General features: G+C 42.1%; 1 protein-coding gene across 1 annotated transcript in view; it reads right to left on the bottom strand.

Moving 5' to 3' along the window:
* Nucleotides 1-22,500, bottom strand: part of LOC128689847 (vasoactive intestinal polypeptide receptor 1-like) — a 205,688-nt gene that overhangs the window by 22,775 nt on the left and 160,413 nt on the right. The window contains exon 10 of the mRNA XM_070087499.1: nt 6,575-6,666. Within this exon, the coding sequence (XP_069943600.1) occupies nt 6,575-6,666 (92 nt within the window). The remainder of the gene's footprint in view (nt 1-6,574; nt 6,667-22,500) is intronic.

The raw sequence follows: 22,500 nt of genomic DNA, 5'->3' as shown, positions 1-22,500 counted from the left end.
TCCCCGGCTCTTGCCTTCACTCCCTCCTCCCTCCTATTTCTCATAGCCTTTTTCCCTCCACTTCCCCCTACTCTCTCTCTCTCTCTCTCTCTCTCTCTCTCTCTCTCTCTCTCTCTCTCTCTCTCTCTCACTCTCACTCCCATAACCCTATCCCTCACCCTCCTCTCTCTCTATAGGCTTCTCTCTCCATCTCCCTTTTTCTATATTTCTACCCCTCCCTCGCATTTCTCTCTCTCATAGCCTTTTCCCTCACCCTCCTTTCTTCCTCTCTCTCTCTCTATCCCTCTCTTTCTCCCTCTCTTTCTCCCTCTCTCTACCCTTTCTCTCCCCCCTCACATTTCTCTCTCTCCCCCCTTGGTCTTATCCCTCACCTCATACTCTCTCCTCTCTCTCCCTCTTTCTACCCTTTCTGTCTCCCCCTCTCACCCTCTCCCTCCTCTAGCCTTCTGTCTGTGGTAAAAAAAAGGGTGGTCCTAGAGGACGGAAAACCAGAGATCTGGTGGACGAACCAGGGAGGAAAGACTGGGAGTTAGAGCTCCAAAAAAGGGAGGAAGAGTGGGGAAGGAAGATAGTAGAGCTTGGTAAGAAAATGGAGGAGCGGATAGCTGAAGAGTGCAGGAAGTGGGAAGTACAAGTCTTAGCAGCAGAAGCTAGGATACAGTGCTTAGAAGAGAAATTGCAAAGCCTGAAACAGATTAGAGAGACAAATGATAATTCAGATGTGACATCAGGAAATTCAATGTCAGGCGCAGACAAGGGGACGGTAAGCAATAAAGGAGACATGCCGTATGCGAAGGCCCTATCAGACCCACGTGGGGCCAGGGAAAAGACGAGGAGCACACTAAGATCAAATGACAGGTCCGAAGACAATGAAGGTATGCGATATGCAGAGATTCTAACAGCCAACTGCAGTAGCAAGGGACAGCTGGTCATGAAAGACAGTTCACTGAGAATAGAACTTTCAGATATGACAGGGACTGAAAGCAAGAACATGTCAATGGAAGGAAATAAAATGCCTCAGAGGAAGCAGATGGAGACTCAGTGGGAGGAGGAAAGGGCGAGGTCAGTTTTTGTGTATGGGCTCCAAGAAGCCAAGGGGGACAACTTCGAAGAAATAAAACAGGAGGAGAAAAAAATGATTGAAGGCATCATGAAAACAATAGGTGAGGGCGATATGACCCAGGTGACAAATTTTCAGAGAATTGGGTGGTTTGCGAGTGGAAGGATACGGCCTGTCAAAGTAATTTTCAAGGAAGAATCAGTTCGAACCAGGATTCTGCAAGAGAAAGCAAGACTGAGGGACAAACAGGGGTATCGGAGAGTATACCTCGACTGCGATAGAACACAAGAAGAAAGGACTACACTGAAAGAGAGGGTATAGAGACGCAAAGAGGAACGAGAGGCAATGATGAAGATGAGCAGGACCCAGACACAGGAGGAAGGGCAAACACACCCCACAGAATCTCCCATGAAAAGACTCCAACCGGGACATTCCCAACGCAACTGAGCAACCTATACTACAACCCACTCACTGTTCCCTCTGCCACCAACCCCCATATGCCTTATGGGCATTCTGACCCCACCCCCATCATCACAAACCCCACCTACACCACAGCCCCATATAGGCCCCCACCAAGGCTCTCGCTCCCCCAACCCCAATATTCTTGCATGACCACAATGATATAAAAGAAACTGAACGTTTGGTACACAAACGCGGATGGAATAACGAATAAACATGAGGAGTGGAATGAAAGAATCAGTGAAAAATCCCCAGACATCATAGCAGTCACCGAAACAAAACTTGCTGAGACAATAACAGACACAATCTTCCCAATGGGATATCAGATCCTGAGGAAAGATAGAAGGAGTAGAGGGGGAGGAGGGGTTGCATTGCTCATAAAACACCGATGGGGATTTGAGGAAATGGAAGGCATTGACATGATTGGAGAAAGAGACTACATTGTAGGTACAATTCAGTCCGGAGAACATAAAGTAGTCATTGGAGTGATGCATAACCCACCACAGAACTGCAGGAGGCCAAGAGAGGAGTATGAAGAAAACAACAGGGTGATGGTGGACACACTGGCTGAGGTGGCAAGAAGAGCTCACTCGAGCAGAGCAAAGTTACTGGTAATGGGCGATTTCAACCACATGGAGATCGACTGGGAAAACCTGGAGCCACATGGGGGTCCCGAAACATGGAGAGCCAAGATGATGGATGTGGTACTTGAAAACCTCATGCACCAACATGTCAGGGACACAACCAGAGAGAGAGGGGAGGATGAGCCAGCAAGACTGGATCTTGTGTTCACCCTGAGCAGTTCAGACATTGAGGACATCACTTACGAGAGGCCCCTTGGAGCTAGCGATCATGTGGTTCTGAGTTTTGATTATATAGTAGAGTTACAAGTGGAGAAGGTAACAGGAACTGTAGGGGACAGGCCAAACTATAAAAGGGGGGACTACACAGGTATGAGAAACTTCCTGCAGGAGGTTCAGTGGGACAGAGAAATGGTAGGAAAATCAGTAAACGAGATGATGGAATATGTGGCAACAAAGTGCAAGGAGGCAGAGGAAAGGTTTGTTCCCAAGGGAAACAGAAATAATAGGAAGACCAAAACGAGTCCTTGGTTTACCCGAAGGTGTAGGGAGGCAAAAACTAAGTGCAACAGAGAATGGAAAAGGTACAGGAGGCATACGACCCAGGAAAACAAGGAGATTAGTAGAAGAGCCAGAAACGAGTATGCACAGATAAGGAGGGAGGCCCAGAGACAGTATGAAAACGACATAGCATCGAAAGTCAAATCTGACCCGAAACTGCTGTATAGCCACATTAGGAGGAAGACAACAGTCAAGGACCAGGTGATAAGGCTGAGGAAAGAAGGTGAGGAACTCACAAGAAACGTTCAAGAGGTATGTGAGGAGCTCAACACGAGATTTAAGGAAGTATTTACAGTAGAGACAGGAAGGACTCTGGGGGGACAGACCAGATGGGGATACCAGCAAGGAATACACCAACAAGTGTTGGACGACATATATACAGATGAGGAGGAGGTGAAGAAACTGCTAAGGGACATCGATACCTCAAAGGCAATGGGACCGGACAACATCTCCCCGTGGATCCTTAGAGAGGGAGCAGATATGTTGTGCGTGCCACTTACCAGAATCTTCAACATGTCCCTGGAAACTGGGCAACTACCTGAGGTATGGAAGACGGCAAATGTAGTTCCCATTTTTAAAAAAGGAGACAGAAAAGAGGAACTAAACTATAGACCTGTGTCATTGACGTGTATAGTATGCAAAGTTATGGAGAAGATTATCAGGAGAGTGGTGGAGCACCTGGAACGGAACAAGAGTATAAATGCCAACCAGCACGGATTCATGGAAGGCAAATCCTGTGTCACAAACCTTCTGGAGTTTTATGATAAAATAACAGAAGTAAGACACGAGAGAGAGGGGTGGGTTGATTGCATCTTCTTGGACTGCAAGAAGGCCTTTGACACAGTTCCTCACAAGAGATTAGTGCAGAAGCTAGAGCATCAGGCGCATATAACAGGAAGGGCACTGCAATGGATCAGAGAATACCTGACAGGGAGGCAACAACGAGTCATGGTACGTAATGATGTATCACAGTGAGCACCTGTGACGAGCGGGGTCCCACAGGGGTCGGTCCTAGGACCAGTGCTACTTTTGGTATATGTGAACGACATGATGGAAGGGTTAGACTCAGAGGTGTTCCTGTTTGCAGATGATGTGAAGTTAATGAGGAGAATTAAATCAGATGAGGACCAGGCAGGACTTCAAAGAGACCTGGACAGACTGGACACCTGGTCCAGCAAATGGCTTCTCGAATTTAATCCTGCCAAATGCAAAGTCATGAAGATAGGGGAAGGGCACAGAAGACCACAGACAGAGTATAGGCTAGGTGGCCAAAGACTGCAAACCTCACTCAAGGAGAAAGATCTTGGGGTGAGTATAACACCGAGCATGTCTCCGGAAGCGCACATCAATCAGATAACTGCTGCAGCATATGGGCGCCTGGCAAACCTGAGAACAGCATTCCGCTACCGTAGTAAGGAATCGTTCAAGACACTGTACACCGTGTATGTCAGGCCCATACTGGAGTATGCAGCACCTGTTTGGAACCCGCACTTGATAAAGCACGTCAAGAAACTAGAGAAAGTACAAAGGTTTGCGACAAGGTTAGTTCCAGAGCTAAGGGGAATGTCCTATGAAGAAAGATTAAGGGAAATCGGCCTGACGACACTGGAGGACAGGAGGGTCAGGGGAGACATGATAACGACATATAAAATTCTGCGTGGAATAGACAAGGTGGACAAAGACAGGATGTTCCATGGAGGGGACACAGAAACAAGAGGCCAAAATTGGAAGTTGAAGACACAAATGAGTCAGAGAGATATTAGGAAGTATTTCTTCAGTCATAGAGTTGTCAGGCAGTGGAATAGCCTAGAAAATGACGTAGTGGGGGCAGGAACCATACACAGTTTTAAGACGAGGTTTGATAAAGCTCATGGAGCGGGGAGAGAGAGGGCCTAGTAGCAACCGGTGAAGAGGCGGGGCCAGGAGCTAAGACTCGACCCCTGCAACCACAAATAGGTGAGTACACACACACACACACACACACACACACACACACACACACACACACACACACACACACACACACACACACACACACACACACACCCACACACACACACACACACACACCAGTTTGGAACCCACACCGGGTCAAGCACGTCAAGAAATTAGAGAAAGTGTAAAGGTTCGGGATAAGGTTACTTCCAGAGCTAAGGGATTGTCCTAAGAAGAAAAGTTAAGGGAACTCGGTCTAACGACACTAGAGGACAGGAGGGTTACAGGAGACATGATAACGACATACAAAATACTGGGGGGAATGAATAAGGTGGACAGAGACAGGATGTTCCAGAGAGGAACACAGAAACAAGGGGTTACACTTGGAAGTTGGAGACTCAGATGAGTCAAAGGGATGTTAGGAAATATTTCTTCAGTCATAAAGTTGTCAGGAAGTTTAACAGTCTAGCAAGTGATGTAGTGGAAGCAGGAACCATACATAGTTTTAAGACGAGGTATGATTAAGCTCATGGAGCGGGGAGAGAGAGAACCTAAAGCGTACAGTAAAGAGGCGGGGCCAGGAGCCGAGTCTCGACCCCTGCAACCACAATTAGGTGAGTACAATTAAGTGACTGCACACACTCACACACACACACACACACACACACACACACACACACACACACACACACACACACACACACACACACACACACACACACACACACACACACACACACACACACACACACACACACACACACACACACACATACACAGCAGCGAGTAATGGTACGTGGCGAGGTGTCAGAGTGGGCACCTGTGACCAGCGGGGTCCCACAGGGGTCAGTCCTAGGACCAGTGCTGTTTCTGGTATTTGTGAACGACATGACGGAAGGAATAAACTCCGAGGTGTCACTGTTTGCAGATGACGTGAAGTTGATGAGAAGAGTTCATTCGATCGAAGACCAGGCAGAAATACAAAGGGATCTGGACAGGCTGCAGACCTGGTCCAGTAATTGGCTCCTGGAGTTCAATCCCACCAAGTGCAAAGTCATGAGGATTGGGGAAGGACAAAGAAGACCGCAGACGGAGTACAGTCTAGGGGGGCCAGAGACTACAAACATCACTCAAGGAAAAAGATCTTGGGGTGAGTATAACACCAGGCACATCTCCTGAAGCGCACATCAACCAAATAACTGCTGCAGCATATGGGCGCCTGGCAAACCTCAGAACAGCATTCCGACATCTTAATAAGGAATCGTTGAGGACCCTGTACACCGTGTACGTTAGGCCCATATTGGAGTATGCGGCACCAGTTTGGAACCCACACCTAGCCAAGCCTGTAAAGAAACTAGAGAAAGTGCAAAGGTTTGCAACAAGACTAGTCCCAGAGTTAAGAGGTATGTCCTATGAGGAGAGGTTAAGGGAAATCAACCTGACGACACTGGAGGACAGGAGAGATAGGGGGGACATGATAACGACTTACAAAATACTGAGAGGAATTGACAAGGTGGACAAAGACAGGATGTTCCAGAGACTGGACACAGGAACACGGGGACACAGTTGGAAGCTGAAGACACAGATGAATCAAAGGGATTTTAGGAAGTATTTCTTCAGCCACAGAGTAGTCAGGAAGTGGAATAGTTTGGGAAGCGATGTAGTGGAGGCAGGATCCATACATAGCTTTAAGCAGAGGTACGATAAAGCTCATGGTTCAGGGAGAGTGACCTAATAGCGACCAGTGAAGAGGCGGGGCCAGGAGCTTGGACTCGACCCCTGCAACCTCAACTAGGTGAGTACAACTAGGTGAGTACACACACACACACACACACACACACACATACACACACATACACACACATACACTCACACACACACACACACATACACACACACACACACACACACACACACACACACACACACACACACACACACACACACACAATAAACAAGGTTATCTGAGTCATCGTACCTGTATCTGTACTTGCGGCTCTCAGGTGTTGTAGATGACCTGAGCTTTAATAGCAGCTCTCTGGCGATGTTCAGAAACAGCGCAAAACTTACCTACATGAGGAAGAGGAGGAGGAGAGGGAGAGGAAGAGAGAGCAGAGGAAGTAAAAGGGAGAACATTAGAAACATTTAAATAACAATCAATGTTTATAGTACATGTGTTTAAAAACGCATAAACTATTTTCGTTAGGTAAGACACATGAGCAACAGTTAGGTATCTATTTCGAAACGTTTCGCCTACACAGTAGACTTCTTCAGTCGAGTACAGAAAAGTTGGTAGAACCTACGATCGCCAATGACTGCAAACTTTTTTTTTTTTTTTGAGGTTCCGTTTGAAAGCGTCTACTTCATGTTACTCTTGCTGCTCGTACATAAAAACACACACACCTCTCAGGGGTTTCAACGTTTCCTTGGAATTGCTATACTTTACCTAACCTATGAAACAAAAAGAGGGAAAAACCTTCGGTGTGCTCAAAGTGATGTTTTTTCACGTTTATAAAGAATCGAAACTGATTGATTGGTTTATTAAGTTTCAAGCCTCTCGATTACGCGATGGTCATTAATGTCCTAAAATAGAGATTACGGTAAATTCTCAGCGTATATACTCTGAGATATATACCTCTCGGTATTTATATCCATGCCAAGTTGTGGGTAGCCTGCAGTGTAGGTACGGTGCGACACATTCCTGCTTCAGAGATAAGGGACACCTCACTGCTCAAAGGATGAACGAATTTTTCACCAAAAACGAGAGGCCTCTCCTTGCTACAAGAACGAGAGGCCCTCCCTGCTACAAGAACGAGAGGCCCCTCCCTGCTACAAGAACGAGAGGCCCCTCCCTGCTTCAAGAACGAGAGGCCCCTCCCTGCTACAAGAACGAGAGGCCCCTCCCTGCTACAACCTGCTACAAGAACGAGAGGCCCCTCCCTGCTACAAGAGACGCCCCTCCCTGCTCCAAGAACGAGAGGCCCCTCCCTGCTACAAGAACAAGAGGCCCCTCCCTGCTACAAGAACGAGAGGCCCCTCCCTGCTACAAGAACGAGAGGCCCCTCCCTGCTTCAAGAACGAGAGGCCCCTCCCTGCTACAAGAACGAGAGGCCCCTCCCTGCTACAAGTACGAGAGGCCCCTACCTGCTACAAGAACGAGAGGCCCCTCCCTGCTTCAAGAACGAGAGGCCCCTCCCTGCTTCAAGAACGAGAGGCCCCTCCCTGCTTCAAGAACGAGAGGCCCCTCCCTGCTACAAGAACGAGAGGCCCCTCCCTGCTACAAGTACGAGAGGCCCCTACCTGCTACAAGAACGAGAGGCCCCTCCCTGCTTCAAGAACGAGAGGCCCCTCCCTGCTTCAAGAACGAGAGGCCCCTCCCTGCTTCAAGAACGAGAGGCCCCTCCCTGCTACAAGAACGAGAGGCCCTCCCTGCTACAAGAACAAGCGAGCCCCTCGCTACTTCAAGAACTAGCAGGCTCCTCGTCGCTCCAAGAACGAGCGGCACCTCGCTGCTCCAACTACGAGTACTAATTGGATTCACCATGAGAGCCCACAGAAACTGCAGCTTTGAATTTCTCGAAGAGGAATTGCTATCATTCATGAAATCTTCTCCACACTGCATTTCCCCTGTACACTTACACGGAATTGCAGACAATGGGCCCAATAAAATATTTTCCACACACAGAGAAGACGATAATATTGGCAGATGTCTCATTTTTCCAACTAGAAGCACAGCCTGATAGTCCCACAGGCGCTCAAGATATAGTGTATCAGTCCTTATCCAAAATCATACGAAACATAACCTGAAATAGGGCTTAGCATACGTTATACCAGAGCCCGAGTCTACGACATTAAATATGAGGTACGGTGACTCACTACCATCACACTGTATTGTAAGGTACAGTGACTCATTACCATCACACTGTATTGTAAAGTACAGTGAATCACTACCACCACACTGTATTTGTGAGATACAGTGAATCACTACCACCACACTGTATTTGTGAGATACAGTGAATCATTACCACCACACTGTATTTGTGAGATACAGTGAATCACTACCACCACACTGTATTCACAGTCAGATTCAATTAGTGTGAATTTCTACGTATTCTCAGCTGCAGCCTCCGCAGTTATTCAAATATAATTAATCTCGATCATTACCAGTTAATACGCAGTTCTCTCAATGGGCTTGTTGCCATTTAAAAAAAAGAGACTTATTTAGATGTTTTGATCAATGCTTTAATAACATTAATTTCACACAGATACATTTTTTGAAAACTGGTAGCAGTTTTGTATGGAAATAATTTGTCTGACTTTTCTAACTAGGAAATATTAAATTTAGTTCGGAGATTTTTTTTTGAAAACGTCTCGGCATTTTCGGGTTCAATAATAAATATCATGTAGGTCGACTCTCAAATCAAAGGTCTTTTTTTGGTCAACTCTCTTATTTTTCTGGAAGTCTGTAATGCTTTCCACTATTATCAGTTCACGGTGGTGCATGTTAGTAGTGCGTCTTGACGCCAGTCTCGGCCACACGAACTATCTCGACACGTAACTTTCACGAGGCAGGAGAAAAAAATATTTTTATCGCAATTCCTCATTCAAAGTATCTGTCTTCATTGTATTCCTACTTCTCTTTCTCTCTCTCTCTCTCTCTCTCTGTTTATTTTTCTTTCCAGTCAGTCAAAGGCGTCGATTTTATTTGGCAAACGAATAAATTTAGTTACGTGGAACTGAATAAATATTGGTGAAATTCAAGGTGTTAGAGCCTGTGAAAACGTAGCCAGGCAAGTCCCTTGTACAAGATACTTTCAATATTCAAGTCAGATTCTGGTCTGGTATCAGAGAGACTCACAGAAAATACCTCGGGGGCTAGTCTCAGTACGTGGGGCTCAAGAAAACGCTCTTAGAGTACATAAAAGCTGTCTTTCGGCGTCAAGAAAAGGCAGAGGTTCTTTTTTTTGAGGCTTTTGTGGGTCGGTGTTGTCATGGGAGACCGGTCGATCGATATTGGATCTGAGGGGTGGCGTTGCTGCTCACTGGCTGGTATGGGGAAGGTTTGCACAAAAATCTTTATTTATTGTTGTGGGAATCCGGTAGATGTTTAAAAAAAAAAGCTGCTTAAATTACAAGCTAAGAGCTGTTACCCCACCTCAGCCAAAGTATGATATACTAACACGCTACCTGGGATACTTCACACAGTCGGCTAACAATCATGTATTTACTGTTAATCTAACAAAGGCAACAGGTGGAAGGAAAGATGATCAACTTTTCCACTCGTCCTCGCATCGAACCCGAATTCTTCAATTGTGGACCAAAGGTGCTACTAACTGAGTCACGAGCCATTGCTAATCTACTAAAGTTCAACTATAGTTAACAGGTAAACTAAAATGTCTATTAGTAACTAAAAGTTGAGCAAGTTGATATCTTATTAGTAACAACTGCATATATATTATCTAATCTCCAGAAACGTATAATAGTCATTGTGAGCGTCAAATGCCCAGTCGGAGTGAAAACATAGACCATTATTACCCAGCAAGCTGGATACGCCTGCCAGCTACCCTGGTGGGATCACATTATATCTCTGTAAGAACAGTAGACAGCTGGTGTGACTCCTGGCCGATACCTACATCCCCTTTAGCTAAGCCAGACAGTTAGGTGGTGTAGCTGATCACAGTGAAGATCACACGCTCAACAACTATAAGGAACCGTGACTTTATTTGTTTTTCCTGTGACACATAAACATGTCTGTTTATATGTCTGTTTAGCTCTGTTTGCCTATTTGTCTCTCTCTCTGATGTCTCTCTCTGCTCGTCTCTGTCTCAGAGAGCCGCTCATGAACCAACAGGTATTACACACGATGCAGAGTCGTCAAGTCTGATTCCTGAACAAGTGAAAATGCGTATTACTTGCCAGTCATGATAATTATGCTTTATATCTACAAGCACAGTATTGCTCTTCGGCTGAATTTTTTTAGCTTATCGTAGGTAATTTACACTTTGTATAATAACTCTATTTATGGGTACCTGTGAGGCTGACAGAGAGATAGAGACAGAGATAGAGACAGAAACAGACAGAGACAGAGGCAAACAAAGATAGAGAAAGAGAGACCGAGATAGATACAGACGAAGAATGTAGATGAATGGTTCAGAGAACCGACAGGTTGATAAATTAGACGCATTTGCAACACTTCGGTATCTTTATTAAGGAATTCTTTACTTGCCTAACCTTTAGGCACGACCTACTTCCACACTGGACAAATGTGATACCACCTACGACTGCTGCACCTTTCCTGCCTACGGTATATAAGCTACTTCTACGCACATATGTTGTATTCTTTTCAAGATTGATGGACTGACCACATCGACTCAAGGCTGAGGGACTGATTACCTCAAACTTCTCCTGTTCTTCACCATTCTCCTTTGTATGGTATGACGAAGCCACTGTGTGGCGAAACGTTTCCTCAGTAAAGATACCCAAGTGTTGCACATGTGAATAATTTATCAACAGACGGAGAGACAGCCAAAGTCCGCCAGCCAGCCAGCCAAAGTCAGTCAGCCAGCCAGCCAGCCAGCCAGCCAGCCAGCCAGCCAGCCAGCCAGCCAGCCAGCCAGCCAGCCAGCCGAATACGTATTATACATGTTCCAGAATTGTTTCTCTTTACTTAGGACATAGGTTATAGGACTTTCTGGAAGGATGGCACTACCAGTAGTATCAAAATTAAGAGGATGGTGCACAAATGTTGCACGTGAGTTATTATCGAGGTTTTAGATATTTCCTCAACCACTTGTAACTACATCCATCTCAAAGCCACTAAACTAAGGGTCAACATTAGTTTCCTCTTAAAAGGGGAGTGTTACTACGACATGACATCAGTGAATCCCTGGTGTTGGCCACACTGCTCTAGCTGGAGCTCAGTTGAAATTGTGCTCCCACTAGGTACTAAGTGGCCCCAGATTTTTTTTTAATACTGCTCGCACCGAGTGTTAAACCCATTCTATACTGACCAGGCATCTCAGGCTAATCGTGCTAATTTTGGAGGCAGGAAAAATAAAACGTTGATCTACGTTTGGAGCGCTAGCGGTAACAACGCAGATCTACATTTGGTGTGCGTAGTATTAAAATAATCTGGGACCATTTATGTTACTACAGTATTACTACAGCTTTAACACTATGACTACAACACATCAACAATATAACTACAAGACATTAATGCAATAATTACAACACATTAACACTATAACCTCAACATGTTAACATTATATCTGTAACACTACACTACACCCACAGCACATCAACACTATACCCACAACACATTAACACTACACTTTCAACACAACACTATACAAACAACACATCAACACTACACCCACAACACATCAACATTATACCCACAACACATTAACACTACACCTCCGACACAACACTATACAAACAACACATCAACAATATACCCACAACACATCAACACTACACCCACAACACAACACATCAACACTACACCCACAACACAACACATCAACACTACACTCACAACACAACACATCAACACTACACCCACAACACAACACATCAACACTACACCCACAACAAATCAACACTACACCTACAACACATTAACACTACACCTCCGACGCAACACTATACAAACAACACATCAACAATATACCCACAACACAACACATCAACACTACACCTACAACACATTAACACTACACCTCCGACGCAACACTATACAAACAACACATCAACAATATACCCACAACACATCACTACACCCACAACACAACACATCAACACTACACTCACAACACAACACATCAACACTACACCCACAACACAACACATTAACACTACACCCACAACACAACACATCAACACTACACCCAAAACACAACACAACACTACACCCACAACACAACACAACACAACACATCAACACTACACCCACAACACATCAACACTACACCCTCAAGACATCAACACTACACCCACAACACATCAACACTACACCCACAACACAACACAACACATCAACACTACACCCACAACACATCAATACTACACCCACAACACATCAACACTACACCCACAACACATCAACACTACACCCACAACACATCAATACTACACCCACAACACATCAACACTACACCCACAACACATCAACACTACACCCACAACACATCAACACTACACCCACAACACATCAACACTACACCCACAACTCATTAACACTACACCCACAACACATCAACACTACACCCACAACACATCAACACTACACTCACAACACATCAACACTACACCCACAACACATCAACACTACACCCACAACACAACACAACAACACTACACCCATAACACATCAGCACTACACCCACAACACATCAACACTACACCCAAAACACATCAACACTACACCCACAACACATCAGCACTACACCCACAGCACATCAACACTACACCCCCAGCACATCAACAATACACCCACAACACATCAACACTACACCCACAACACAACACAACACATCAACACTACACCCATAACACATCAACACTACACCCACAACACAAAACAACACATCAACACTACACCCATAACACATCAACACTACACCCACAAGACATCAACACTACACCCACAACACATCAACACTACACCCACAGCACAACACAACACATCAACACTATACCCACAACACATCAACACTACACCCACAACACATCAACACTACACCCACAACACATCAGCACTACACCCACAGCACATCAACACTACACCCACAACACATCAACACTACACCCACAACACATCAACACTACACCCACAACACAATACATTAACACTACACCCACAACACAACACATCAACACCACACCCACAACACAACACAACACTACACCCACAACACAACACAACACATCAACACTACACCCACAACACATCAACACTACACCCACAAGACATCAACACTACACCCACAACACATCAACACTACACCCACAACACAACACAACACATCAACACTACACCCACAACACATCAACACTACACCCACAACACATCAACACTACACCCACAACACATCAACACTACACCCACAACACATCAACACTACACCCACAACACATCAACACTACACCCACAACTCATTAACACTGCACCCACAACACATCAACACTACACCCACAACACATCAACACTACACCCACAACACAACACATCAACACTACACCCACAACACAACACATCAACACTACACCCACAACACATCAATACTACACCCACAACACAACACATCAACACTACACCCACAACACAACACATCAACACTACACCCACAACACAACACATCAACACTACACCCACAACACATCAACACTACACCCACAACACATCAACACTACACCCACAACACATCAACACTACACCCACAACACATCAACACTACACCCACAACACAACACATCAACACTACACCCACAACACAACACATCAACACTACACCCACAACACATCAACACTACACCCACAACACAACACATCAACACTACACCCACAACACAACACATCAACACTACACCCACAACACAACACAACACATCAACACTACACCCACAATACAACACAACACATCAACACTACACCCACAACACAACACAACACATCAACACTACACCCACAACACATCAACACTACACCCACAACACATCAACACTACACCCACAACACATCAACACTACACCCACAACACAACACATCAACACTACACCCACAACACATCAACACTACACCCACAACACAACACATCAACACTACACCCACAACACATCAACACTACACCCACAACACAACACATCAACACTACACCCACAACACAACACATCAACACTACACCCACAACACAACACATCAACACTACACCCACAACACAACACAACACATCAACACTACACCCACAACACAACACAACACATCAACACTACACCCACAACACAACACAACACATCAACACTACACCCACAACACAACACATCAACACTACACCCACAACACAACACATCAACACTACACCCACAACACAACACATCAACACTACACCCACAACACAACACAACACATCAACACTACACCCACAACACAACACATCAACACTACACCCACAACACAACACAACACAACACATCAACACTACACCCACAACACAACACTTAGGATCGAACCTTCTTCACTCCTTCAACTGAATATGTTACTTTACATTAAAAAACAATTGTTATTATTATTATTATTATTATTATTATTATTATTATTATTATTATTATTATTGTTATTATTATTATTATTATTATTATTATTATTATTATTATTATTATTATCATATAACAGTTCGAACTTCACTATTGTTTTAATATTTTATTATTAATTATTGTTAGCATATAACGGTGATCTAACTTCACAATTATTTTCATCTGCATTATTTAATATATATTCGCGCTGTGACCGCTGACGATATCTTAATATAACCGGAAATTAAAATGAAGCTGTGTTGGTTGATCTTGAGCAGTAGTGTGTGCATCGTGTGGTGGCTGACAGCTCTGAGAAGTGATCGTATATATCAGCATCTATAAATTATACGGTCACAAACGAGGAGCATCATGGACCACAGGCGGAACCTAAATGTATTCCAGCGAGTTTATGAAAAAATAATTTTTTCTCCAACTCCACCGTAGCGTTTGTTTATAGATGATACGGGATTTAATTTATGGTATTACATTTTCATCGTGGGTAACTTGTATAGTGATTCGCTAAACAGGATACAAATTGAGAAATTATAAAATTATATAGAATTGTTTGAGGAATAGCCAGAGACTGAGCCACAAATGATGTATTGTAACTGGAGAAGTGCAATTCTTGTGGTGTTAATTACTCTCAGTGTCTATTGTTTTACAACACGATTACCAGGTGTAACTGAGGAGGAAAATGATATTCAGTCTCTGGTCACTACGGAGAAGGAAGGCGGAAAAAAGACCCCAGGCCTGGTCAAGGAGGAGGAGGCGGAGGAAGGAATAAAGACTCTAGGTCTGGTCACTCAGAAGAAACAAGAGGAAGAAGTTATAAAAACTTCAGTTCTGATCACTGACAAAAAGGAAGGAGAATAAACTTCAGGTCTGATCACTGAGGAGGAGGGAAAGTAGAGTCTGGCTCTAGTCCCTGATTAGGAGGAGGAGAAAGGAAAAAGAAAGCCAGCCGTGACCTCTGCAAAACATGAGCAAGAAGCCAGAGTGCCTCCTGTGATACATGGTGAAGAAGCTGGAAAAAGAATACCAGCTCCAGACACAAGCAACGGTAAGAGAAAATGGGATAAATCTATCCCATAGTTAACCTGGGATGAAGTGGAGCCGAAGCCATGGATGTTTAAATGCTTAAGGCCTATCCGCAAGGGTACCTTGGGAAAAGATAAAATTCCCATTTTGGTACAACTGCATCCCGTGTCCCTGCAGGAGTGTAGCATGTTGTGGAAACTGCAACAGTTTAATATTCCAGGAGTCCCTGTTATGCTTGGGGTAGCTTATTAGTACCCTTAGGCAGTTATCCTTGAACCATATAAAGGTAAATCCTTTCGTTCCATAAATCGGTGGTTCTGGAATAAGTGGTGGTGCCTTGAGGCAGTGCGGCAACTTTGTCTAACAGTAGCAGAGTTGCATTCAAAAAACATTGCTCACGGTGCAATCAAACCACGGAATGTCATCGTATAAATAAAGAATAAAATAGTTACAACTACTCTAACGAACTACAGCAAATGTGCAAAAGTACATAACGCAGACAGAGAGAGTCTCTCCAGTGACGTAATTCAACTAGTGAAGATAATTGACAGTATACCTATGACTGAACGTTATTTTGAAGATTTTAAAGAAAGAGCAAAGTCACTGTTGTAGGACGATGACCTAACTGCCGATTTATTAGGTGAACTAATTCACGATGTACTGTGCTATTACCCAAATCCTGTGATGGGAACTGACTGTTGAGCTTGTTGAATCACCCACCCAAACGGTGGTTCCAGCCTCCACCACACCTTTTGTTGCAAATAACCCACATTATATTTTTATATTATTATTATATTATTATTATTATTATTATTATTATTATTATTATTATTATTAACATAAGCCTACAGTGAAAGCTAGATTTTTGGACCCCACCAAGATTTCCAAGTGACAGCTTGCGAACACCTGTTGGATGGGTTTCAAACTTTCATCTCTAGTGTTTCTTGCCTACCGAATTCTGATCTTAAACTGTTCTACAGATTTAATGTTAAATCTTTACAACCATTTTCATCTTACACTTCGTATCTGAAGAGCTTCTTAATTACGATATACCATCGTCAGTACCTACAGTCATTAAGCTTATTAAATTTTGTATTGTTGACGCAAAGTTTTTATTTAACGATGAGTTTTACACTCAGAAGTTTGGTATGGCAATGGGAAATCCTCTCCAACCTGTCCTTTGGAAATTTGTACATGGAATATTTTGAAACAAGATTGCTTAACAATATTCCTCTCAGTAGAGCTAAGTGGTACAGATAGGTTGGTGATGTTTGCTGTCTTATACCTAAGAATATAGATATAAGCCATTTCCATGTTCAATTGAATAGTCTAGTTCATTCCATATATTTTTACTGTTGAGTTTGAACAAAATAACTCGATGCTGTTTTTAGATGTCTTAATTATTAAAGGGAACCATGATATAAAATTGAAAATATACAGAAAACCAACAAATAACTGTTTTTATGTGCAGTTATGTTTTTGGAAGTTTTGCGTATTTTCTTGCAGCCCAGAGTTCATAGATGAAGAAATCTTGAAGATTTATGAAATAGTTAAAGTATTTAATTTCCCCATTATAGAATTCAGGGCTACAGATCCTAAGGGCTCTCAAAAACAAAAACGCATCATGTCTCCGTGTCAATAGCGGAGGAAGGATCGAGCCTCCACTGCTTTTTGCGTTGAATGACGGTTTTATCGCTTCTTCGTAAGGAAGTATCGATCCATCGATGATATTTTCTCACCAGAACATTGTACCTTTAAACAATGTTCGCATTATCCTTTCAAGCAGAAAATCTCTCTCAGGAAACTAATATTTTGTTATTTAATTCTCAGTATTATAGTTTCCAGATTACTAGTCCAACAGGAGCTCTGTGGAAAACATTTTTATTAAATCTTTATCAATTCAGTTCGTTCATTTATTCCTTGAATATTTATATGACTGCCATAAAAGCTTCAGAGATTTGATATTGTACAGTCATTTGTAAACCGAGACCTGAATTGTGTCCTCGTGAGTGTACTTACCTATTTAACTCACCTATTTGTGATAACAGGGGTCGAGACACAGCTCCTGGCCCCGCCTCTTCTCTGGTCACTACTAGGTCCACTCTCTCCCTGCTCCATGAACTATATCGTGTCTCTTCTTAAAACTATGTATAGATACTGCCTCCACTACATCACTCTCTAGATTGTTCCACTTTCTAACAACTCTGTGGTTGAATGAAAACTTAACTTCCCTGTGACTCATCTCAGTCTTCAACTTCCGGATGTGACCCCTTGTTGCTGTGCTTCATCTCTGAAACATCCTGTCCCTACATATTTTGTCAGTTCCTCTCATTAGTTTATATGTCATCATCATGTCCTCCCTATCTCTTCTGTGTGTGTGTGTGTGTGTGTGTGTGTGTGTGTGTGTGTGTGTGTGTGTGTGTGTGTGTGTGTGAGCGTACAAGCGTGCATGCGAATCTTTGTTCGCTTTGTTAAATTCTCTCACAGTGTCTGTCACTGCCTCAGGTATTCCTTTATTCATGCTTGTTGTTGTGTCTCCTCCTCATTCCTCTGACTATATCTCCAACCAACTACACGGATAAAAGCCTCGCTGTGATTCTTTGTGACTTTTATCTACCTTTTTTATTACTGAATTCTCTGTTTCTTACATTTCTCTTTCACCCCGCCTTTCTCTCAGTATACTTTCTTACCTCTCCCTACACTCTCCTTTAAATAGACAATATCAAATAACTTTCCGTTCCCCAAGATCGTTGTGTGATACTACGATTATTCAGGTGTGTGTGTGGAGAGAGAGAGAGAGAGAGAGAGAGAGAGAGAGAGAGAGAGAGAGAGAGAGAGAGAGAGAGAGAGAGAGAGAGAGAGAGAGAGAGAGAGAGAGAGAGAGAGAGGGGGGGATATGTTTGGACACAAACAGAGAAAAAACAACTTTGACTATAACTTAACCTATACCAAAACATAAAAACGAAGCAATTATGAATTAAAAAAAATCGAAATAAAATAAATAAAAAAAAAAACAGAAAATAAAGAATTCACTAAATATGATAAAAAAGAGATGACAAATTTACACTGACGAGCTGTCAAACGTAAACAAACTTCCTGCTTATGGCCGAGTTTAAAGGGACACTAACCCATTTCTCTTTAAGTCTGACAAATAAAATAATTATTTTTCGTCTATTCAAAAAGATATTTACTTATTACGGACAAAAACAGACTCCTTGTTAATGCTAATGATATGTCAAGATTATCTACAAATAAAACCCGTTGTTCTTGTAATTAGAGGAGAGGCGTAGCTATTAATCATCACTACGGCTGTCAACATAGATAATGGATTTAATATTGGCTCCAATTACCATCTTATTAAGATAATGAAAAAACATTAACTTAAAGTTTGATCTTTCACTGTAATGAAAAAAGAAATATATATATATATATATATATATATATATATATATATATATATATATATATATATATATATATATGTGTGTGTGTGTGTGTATATATGTGTGTGTGTGTGTGTGTGTGGTGTGTGTGTGTGTGTGTGTGTGTGTGTGTGTGTGTGTGTGTGTGTGTGTGTGTGTGTGTGTGTGTGTGTGTGTGTGTGTGTGTGAGAGAGAGTGTGAGTGTGCAATAAAATCACGGTAAACAGGTGATATCACAATATGTCAAACAAACACTGAAAAAATAGCGAAATTGCAAGCGCTTTCGTAACTTCTCACATTATCAAGGAACTATAAAAAACAAAACATCAACAGGAAAGCACATAAAGGGGCAAGACTACACCTCACAGTCAAGTCACCACAAGAAGACTACACCTCACAGTCGCGTGACAACACCCAACTCTGTGAAGCAGAACTGATATTCTACCCAAGCATTAAGATTTTTTACTTGTCTAATGTACCATTAAATTCTTCCCAAATTTTATTAATTATAAATGAATCCAATTTATAAAAACCAGAAGAAATATTCATATTATTTTCAAAACTGCTTTTTATGAAACATAATTCTATTATATTCCTGTTGACTATGGACTTGCCTGATACAACTTTCTCAACTTTTTGAAAATCAATTGGATGGTTAAAATCTCTCACAAGAATAACTAGAGCATTGGAATCTTGTCCAGTTCTAATGCTATATTTATGTTGTTTTAATCTTAGAGACTTTAATCAGTTTGACCGTAATAAACTTTATCGCATATCTTTACAAGGAATCTTATAGACACATCCGTCAGCATTTTGGGGGGAATTTTTTTATCAATTTTTTTTTTTACTGTATCAAGATTTTTAAATATAACTTTGATATTAAAAGTTTTAAGAAGAGAAGGCATATCAACCAGGTTTTCATGGTAGTTGAATAGGTTGGTTGTCCCTTTTTGGATTGTAAAAAGTATTTCTGGCTGTTTCAAAAGATTTATCTATTACGTTTCATGGATATTTTAGATCATCAGCTATTTCATAAATTTTGGAGATTTCTTCATCTATGAACATTGGACTATAAATACACAAAACTCTCAAAAATATTGACGAGAAAACCGACAGTTTAACTCTATCTTGATGTGGAACAGTTATTTGTAGGTCTTCTGTACAGAACAACCACTATGGAAAGAATAGTGAATTTCCAAGCGCATTCGTTATTTCTCACATTATCAAGGAATAGTTCCTTGATAATGTGAGAAATCACGAATGCGCTTGGAGGTTCACCTTTCTTTTCACAGTGTCTTTTTTTGCATATTGTGAAATCACCTGTCTACTGTGATCTTATGATATATATATATATATATATATATATATATATATATATATATATATATATATATATATATATATATATATATATATATATATATATATCCTAGGTAGTAGGTTGGTAGACAGCAACCACCCAGGGAGGTACTACCGTCCTGCCAAGTGAGTGTAAAACGAAAGCATGTAATTGTTTTACATGATGGTAGGATTGCTGGTGTCTTTTATCTGTCTCATAAACATGCAAGATTTCAGGTACGTCTTGCTACTTCTACTTACACTTAGGTCACACTACACATACATGTACAAGCATATATATACACACTCCTCTGGGTTTTCTGCTATTTTCTTTCTAGTTCTTGTTCTTATTTATTTCCTCTTATCTCTATGGGGAAATGGAACAGAATTCTTCCTCCGTAAGCCATGCGTGTTGTAAGAAGCGACTAAAATGCCGGGGGCAAGTTGCTAGTAACCCCTTCTCCTGTATAAATTACTAAATTTGAATAGAGGAACTTTTGTTTTTCTTTTTGGGCCATCCTGCCTCGGTGGGATACGGCTGGTTTGTTGAAAAAAGAATATATATATATATATATATATATATATATATATATATATATATATATATATATATATATATATATATATATATATATATTTAGGGTAGCTCCAATTTCATGATTCAAGATCTTTTCCTGAAGGATCTATTTGTGACTTGATAAAGCCCACTGTGTGGGCGAAACGTTGTCAGTAAAGGATCACATTATACTGCTTCTGTGTTTATTTTTCCACTATGTCGGTATTTTATACCATTTATTTCCATCTTTTCCTAGACATCAAAGCATTGCCCTTCAAGGGAGATACATCTTCTAAATAATAATAATAATAAAAAATACGGAATGGCTTCGTCAGCGAGAGAGCAGAAGGTCTCTCTCTACAGGGATTCTCCGTGCAGATATCTTAGTGCGGGTTGAAAAAGATGTATTCTTGCCTAACTTATTTACTAATCTTTTTCACAGAAGAAAATGAAGGGGATATCAATAGCGTGACGATAATATTTAGCCGAGACAAGACTCACAGCATTGTGTTCACGGTGGAGAAACAGATTTAGAAAGATATTGAAAAGTATTGATTTTAAATAAGAATCGTAGATGAGAGGAACCAAGTCCCAGGTAACGTCAGTGAAGCAGGAAGTTTATGTAGCTTTAAATGTAGTTTGCAGTGGTATATTAGCAGGCGTGTGGATGTGAAATAGACCTGCCTAGCATGGGCCAGTAGACTTGCTGCAGGTCGCTCCTACGTTCTTATGTTCTTAACTCTCGGTAGTCACTTGAAAATTTAAGAGCTAGATACTGAAAGTCATGGAAAGTATCGTACAAGAGCTGCAGCTCAGCCACTCCTCAGCAGACATAAAAAAGGAGAAACTTCACAAACTCCCCCACACATGAAGTATGATCAGTACAATTCCCCACAGTTATTCTTACCACTGGACGGTATAGCCCACGTGAAGAATGATCACTACACCTCCCCCACGGTCATTCTTACCACTGGATGGTATAATGCTAGTGACGTATCTGAGAACTTCACACTCAAGCTGTAATTGTTACGAATAGAGTGTAGACTGAAAGCCAGTATCTATATGCTTTACCACAGGAGGTGCTGCTCCATGTTCCTTATCTTCTGTCGTCCTCAGTCTGTTTACTGTTGATTAGGTTGGCGTTCCTGGCATCACCTTCATCGCCTTTCATTGTCGTGAATATTTTTTTCATTATTTTGGTGAATTAGTAATTACAGGGCGTAATATTGCCTAAGTATTCTCAATGTCGGTCTTATT

Source organism: Cherax quadricarinatus, chromosome 22 (genome assembly GCF_038502225.1).
Source record: "Cherax quadricarinatus isolate ZL_2023a chromosome 22, ASM3850222v1, whole genome shotgun sequence".
Taxonomy (NCBI): Eukaryota; Metazoa; Arthropoda; class Malacostraca; order Decapoda; family Parastacidae; genus Cherax; species Cherax quadricarinatus.
The sequence above is the reverse complement of the archived record's forward strand: the minus strand, read 5'-3'. Positions and strand labels throughout refer to the sequence as shown.